The 6,036-nt window shown below is 62.9% G+C and overlaps 1 protein-coding gene across 17 annotated transcripts in view; it reads right to left on the bottom strand.

The window, feature by feature from the left end:
• Positions 1–2,613: 2,613 nt before the first annotated feature.
• Positions 2,614–6,036, bottom strand: part of KIF1A (kinesin family member 1A) — a 34,388-nt gene continuing 30,965 nt past the window's right edge. For 16 of the 17 annotated variants that reach the window (XM_075033288.1, XM_075033293.1, XM_075033294.1 and 13 more), the window contains 7 exons: positions 5,636–5,848; positions 5,400–5,477; positions 4,978–5,102; positions 4,691–4,837; positions 4,381–4,573; positions 4,187–4,305; positions 2,614–3,614 (listed from right to left, as the gene is read on the bottom strand). In XM_075033288.1, the coding sequence (XP_074889389.1) occupies positions 3,572–3,614; positions 4,187–4,305; positions 4,381–4,573; positions 4,691–4,837; positions 4,978–5,102; positions 5,400–5,477; positions 5,636–5,848 (918 nt within the window). In that variant the 3' untranslated portion in view covers positions 2,614–3,571. The remainder of the gene's footprint in view (positions 3,615–4,186; positions 4,306–4,380; positions 4,574–4,690; positions 4,838–4,977; positions 5,103–5,399; positions 5,478–5,635; positions 5,849–6,036) is intronic. The other variant, XM_075033305.1, reaches the window with a different exon arrangement.

Raw genomic sequence — 6,036 nt, 5'->3', positions numbered from 1 at the left:
CCAGGGCTGCCAATCTCCCCGCGAGGCCAATCAGCGGCCTCGGACGGGCCGGAAGTAGGCGCGCGGCCCGGCGGCGGCGGCGGGGCTGGAGCGGAAGGCCGCCGCTGGGCCCGCCCCCGCGAGGCGCCCGTCAATCCCCCGGGCGGGAGGCGGGGCGCCCCGTCAAACTCCCCCGCCGGGAGGCAGCGCGGCGCCTTCTCCGCCAATGGGAAGGCGGGGCCGCCCTGCCAATCGGTGCCGTTGCCTCGCGCCTTGCTCCGCCAGGCTGACCAATCCCGCGCGGGGAGGGGGGGCGGTGCCCAGCACCGCCCTGCTGTGCCTACCAATCGCTGGCGGGGGCGGGAGGGCGCCCGCCGCGTGCCCGGCAGGGCGGGAAGGGCGCGCGGTGCCCCCTGGCGGCGCCAGGAGGAGCTTCGTGCCGGTGCCCGGTGCCCGGACCTCGTGCGACCGACCTGGCCCAGCAGGCCCCACAGCGGCACAGGCCCCACAGCGGCACAGGCCCCACAGCGGCACAGCCCCCTCGCCCGCAGCCCCGGGCCACTGGGGGCCTCCCCGCTGTCGCTGCTGCCGGCCTAGAGGCACCCGCCCCGCCTGCCCACCCGCCCCAGGAAGGAGAGCTCGGTGTCGCGGGGGCGTTTGCGTTAAATACCACATTTATTTCAGAACCGAACAAGCCTCACGTGTGCGCGGACGGCCGGGACCGGAGGCGCCAACCCCCCGGCCACAGGGCAGGGAGAGCCCGGGGGTGCTGCCGTGGCCGGCAGGAACCGGAGGGCACGAAGGGCACAGCCTCCCTCCTCTGCAGGCCCCGGGCCTGCCTGCCGGCGCTCGCCCGCCCTCCGTGCCACCGGTCCCCTCTGAAATTTCCCTTCTGATGGGGCTCACAGTCGTGCGTAAACCTCAGGTTTGCATTCTTCATCCTGGAGGGCTGTGGTGGTAGAGGGGACGGGGAGGGGGGGGACAGGGGCCTGACCGGGGACACATGTGGTGCTGGCGAGAGCAGAGCCGGTAAGACAGCAACGGTGGCCTGCGAGCCGGGGATGTCCCGCAGGGATGCTGCGGGCATCCAGTGAGCAGCCATGTCGCCCTTGGTCCCCAGTGCGGCACCCCCCAGCCGAGCTGTCTGCTCTGCAGGTTTGCTGGCCTCAGGCACATTTCGGCTCTGGCTGGAGGACGCCCGGCCCATGGCCGCCCCTTGCCTGCAGCACAGGCAGCACCGCCCAGCTGTGGCCGGCGAACCCGTGTCTGGTCCCTGGCAGACACGGGTCCTGTCTCTGCCAGAAGCTGCCTCCAGCCTGGAAGAGCCTCCCCTCTCCCCTGGGGCACCCAGTGTTTCCACCCCAAGCCCCTTATGTTGAAATTTGGGATGGTCCCAACCACTCCTTGCCCAGGGCAGAGGAGCCAGGATGTGGCAGTCTGGGCCCCTGCTTCACCCCAGCTCTGCCCCTCCACACCCCTGGGCGGGCACCTCTCCCTCCGTAAAGGGCGCGAGTCAGCCTCCAGGTCTCTAAGATGGATCACAGGGGGGAAAATAACCCAGCTTGATAGGGAGCTTGTCCTGGGCAGGCAAGCTGCTGCCTGCCCAGGGTGCAGGGCTGGGAGGGGCAGCCCTGCTGTGGCTTCAGGCCAGAGCGATGGGGTGAGACGCCCAAGGAGCTGTGGCGAGGCTGGGCAGAACCAGCAGCGACTCAGGAAGGATCCCCAAACCCTTTCCATCACCTGAAACCCAAGCTGAAAGGCGCCCAGCATGCAACGAGGGGGTCCCTGCAGGCCTCCACCCACCTGCCTGTCCGTGCCTCCCACGACACGAGCATAACAAGGAGAAGACAGCACCACATCCGATACACACACACGCACCCACCCCCCCCCACACACACACACTCCACAAACAGCACAAGGAGGTGCGGCAGAGCCAAGGCGCAGCAGTGCCGTGCGAGGGAAGGTCAGTTGCAAAGGCGTGACAGCGAAGCTGGGGGCGGGGGCTGCCCAGGAGATGCATGGAGGAAGATGCTCGCCTTCCTGCTCAGAGCTGTGCCAGATGCCACTGGCCACTCGGGAAGCCCTGAATGAAAGCATCCCCCCATGGGTGAGAGATGGGAGAAGGAGGAGAGGGAGAGCTGCTGCTGGGGGAGGTGGGAAGCGGTGATGGCTGGAGGAGAAGGTCTTTTCGGCAAAGCCACCTCCGCCATGGGAAGCCCCCTGGATTAACGTGCCAGCGGAAGCAGGATGGGAAGGAGGTGGGCGCCCGCTTCTGCAGGAGGGGAAGAGGAGTGAGAAAACACCAGCTACAACAGTAAAAATAAGCCCCATCCCCACCCTGACACCCCCACACCAGGCTCTCCCATGCTCCTTTGACCTGCTTCAAGTCTGTTCTGCTAGGAGGAGAAAGGATGTGACAGCCCTTTTTGGAAAGGGCGACAAGGATCCTGTGGATTAGGATGGTCGTTCCTACCCCAGCTCCTGGAGAACTTTCCCATCTGGCTTTGGAAGCAGCCACTTGAACCTCCACACTCCCCACAGGGATGGGACCCTTGGCATCCTGCCCTAAGAGCGGGGGAATCCCTTTGGGCAAAGCCCCAGGCTGGGACAGTGGAGGTGGCCTGTGTGCTTTTGGTCAGGAAGGACAGCCCTGCATGAGGTGACAGGCAGAGCTGTCCCCAGAGCCCTCCTTTTCCCTCCAGCAGGACCAGGCTCTGAAGGAAGGTGACCCATCCGCATGGATGTGGGTGCCCCGGCCAGCTGAGATGGTAGGCTCCCCCCCTTCCAGAGGTAGATGGGGCAGGTAGGAATTGCCTCCTGTGGGAAGACATGGTGGGCTGTCCAGCCACCGCTCAGGGGAGTAGTTTAAGCTGCAGGGAGGGCAAAGCAGAGGGTTGGGGAAGGGTGGGGAGCAAGGGTGAGACCTCAGCTGCTGGGCACATGCCGGGGATGTCCCAGGGAAGGCATCTCTGGGACCCTGGCCCACCGCCAAGGCTCTCCCCTGCCTGGGGGAGGTGTTGTCTGGGGGCCAGGACCCAACTTATGGGATTTTTGTGATGTAAATAGAAATAAATACTTTATAAATATCATCTTAAACTACCGACACCTGATCTTACCCTGCCATCTCTTGCAGAAACATCAATAAACTAGGAAATCCCCATACCTAAACTACCACTTTCCCTTCATGTGGAGGCAATTCCTCCTGCTCTTCCACCTCCAAGCTCTACTGCACTCCCACCTCTGTAGATCAAAGACCAGCTTTTAGCCGAAACTGCCCTCCTCGCTCCCTCCCCTCTAACAGGGACCTTTCTAGAGCGTTACAGATGGTGTGACATGAAGGTCACCCATGGGGGGACAGGCAGAAGATGGCATGCGCACGAGAAATCCTGCCCAGGTGGGTCCAGGCTTTTGCAGCTACGAACGGAAGTGAGTTTCCCCCGTGAAGATGTGAATCGAGACAGATCCTTCCATGGAGCAGACAGCTGGGGCAGCAGATGGTGTGAGAGATCAGACGTTAACATGGGGAGTCTTGAGACAGAATCAGCTATCTTATCCTGTTGGCAGATGGATGAGGTGGAGGGTGTTTTTCAGGTTAGATTCTCATCTGGGCTGTTCTCCTTCTGGACAGCTTGGATCTGATTTGGAAAACAAGGGACAAAAGGGGTCAGAGATGTGGACAAGGAGAGGTGTGGTCCCCTGGGTTTGGTGTCCTGGCTCCAGGCTGGTGCTTGAATCCAGCCAGAGCTGGAGGGACACAGAATTAATGTGTCTTCAGCCAGAGCACACAAATTTCTGTGCATTTACTTCTATTCCGCTAGTCTTGCCACTTGAGATGGTCTCAAGAACTTTGTGAGATGCTCTCAAGAACTACATGAGATGCTCTCAAGAACAGGCAAGGGCCAGTGTCCCTGCTGCCAGGCATGGATGTTGCTTTGAACTCAGCACAACAACGCCTCTGTACCAGCCGGGATCTGCCCCTAGACTGACGCATTTAAGTGGGGAGAAGCTGAAATCAAGGTTAATACGGACCAAGTTTTGCCAGCTGAGAGCCTGTCCAGGCACACCTCTGTGCAGGTGCTCCCCACACCTGGCTGGGGGGGGCTGCAGCAGGGAGAGCTGGGAACAGGGCAGGGAGCACACTTGGCTGCCTGCAGACCCCCCACCAAGGACTTCCCTGCACCCCCCTTCCCCCAGCTTCCCCCAGTACCTTATGGACCCAGCCAGGAGGGGGTTGAAGGCGTAGAGCCAGTCGTGCATGTCCTTGTCGCTGCTTGCCTGCAGCAGGATGCCCCGGTGCTCCGTGCACACCGCAAACGTGTTCGGGGTCTGCCAGGGGAGAGCTGGGGCTGAGTCCCTTGCCCGAGGGGGTGTGCAGAGTGGGGCTGGCTGCCGGCGCCCTACCTTGAGCATGGCCTGCTGGTCCTCGCTGTACTCCACCTGGGCCTTGGAAAGGTTGAGTATGGCCCTCTCAACCGCGTCCTTGTCTGAGTTGTAGATGTAGACGTACGGGCGCCGGACCACCACAAAGCGCTTCACCCACCCGTTGGTGTGGGGCTCCAGGAAGTGCAAGTAGCCCTTTTTGGAGACGATGGGGCTGCAGAAGGGACCGAGGTCAGGGTAGGATGCAGACCACGAAGAGGTGGCAATGGTAGGTCATGGTCCCCCCCAGCCCCAAGGCACTTCCCTCACTGGCTGCCCCAGCTGCTCCTACCTGACCCGGATCTCCTGGATGTCAGGCACCAGCAAACGCTGGGGCTCCTTCTCCTCCTCAGGCCGGCGGGCCGGGGACTTCTTCTGCTCTCCCTCTACTGCAGGCTCCAGGTCGGGGCTCTCCGCCCTGGAGGAGATCTGGGGGGGTCTGGGGAGGGAGGAGAGGCTGGGGTGTAGGAAGAGTGATGGCTGGGGAACACCTGTCGACCAGGACTGCATCCCAGTGGTACAGCTGCCCTGCTCAGGGGATGCCAAGGCATCACCCGAACGTCCCGGCCACCTTCTTACCTGACCTCCATGGCGTTGTAGCGTCCTTCCACCAGTGACGGGCAAGTCGAGGAGGGGGTGAGAGTGGTGACCCCCAGAGCTGGCATGGAGGGGTCTCTTATTAGGGTCACGGACATTTCGGACAGCTGTGGAGAAGCAGAGGTGTGGACTTGAGTTTCTGCCCGAAGCCGGACACAGGCAAAGGACCAGGTGCCTGCTCATAACAGGGAGAGGCAAGACCTCCAGCCAGCCGGGTCCTCTCCTGGCACTGTCCTGAGAGCCAGCAGCTCTAGGAACACCAGGGTGAGTGGAGGGGGTAGGGACCCCGGAGCAGGGACCACTCAGGCCATGGTGCCCATCTGGTCCCTGCCAAGCCAGTCCCCACCAGCCACGTATCCCTCCCGGCCCCTGCCAGCCCGGTGGAGCCCAGGCAGCGGCAGTACCTTGCTCTCGCTGGCGCTAATGCAGACATGGCTGTGGCTGTACTCCCTGTTGAAGGTATGCGTGAGCAGGCGCAAGCACTGCGGAGAGAGGAGGATGATGGTGGGGCAGGAGGCACCTTCCTCCACCCTCCTCCTCCCACTCTTCTTGGGCTTTGTCCTGCCGCAACCCCCTCCCACCCAGTGGGAGCCCCTTCCTGACTTCATCCCCACAAGCTGGGGATGCTACAGGATGGTACCTTCACAGCCAGCTCCTTCTGCCTCTCACTGGGGGTCTCGGTGGGAGAGATGCGGCCCTCAGGGGCCCCGTCGACAGAGAGTGGGGAGGAGACGCTGGAGGTGCTTCGGGACTCGGAGTCCTCACTGGAGCAGGGGGAGAGGGTCTCCAGGCCCAGGCGCTGGGTTGTCTCCAGCTTCTCGCGCAGGAGCAGGTAGTGCCTAGTCTTCTCCACCTGGGCACAGGCAGCCAGGCTCAGGGGTGGGCCCCTTCCCCCAGCCAGCATTCTTTCGAGGACCATGCTTCCCAGGCCCCGTTAACCCCATCTGCTCATTAGCTTCGGGTTGCTGGGACCCAGCTAGCAGCAAGCACTGATGGTACAGCCCCACTCCTGCCTCCTCCCACAACTGGGAGGGCTGAGAC

The sequence above is a fragment of the Buteo buteo genome, chromosome 7, assembly GCF_964188355.1.
Source record: "Buteo buteo chromosome 7, bButBut1.hap1.1, whole genome shotgun sequence".
NCBI classification, from domain to species: Eukaryota; Metazoa; Chordata; class Aves; order Accipitriformes; family Accipitridae; genus Buteo; species Buteo buteo.
Note: the sequence above shows the minus strand (reverse complement) of the source record. Positions and strands in the feature narration are given on the sequence as shown.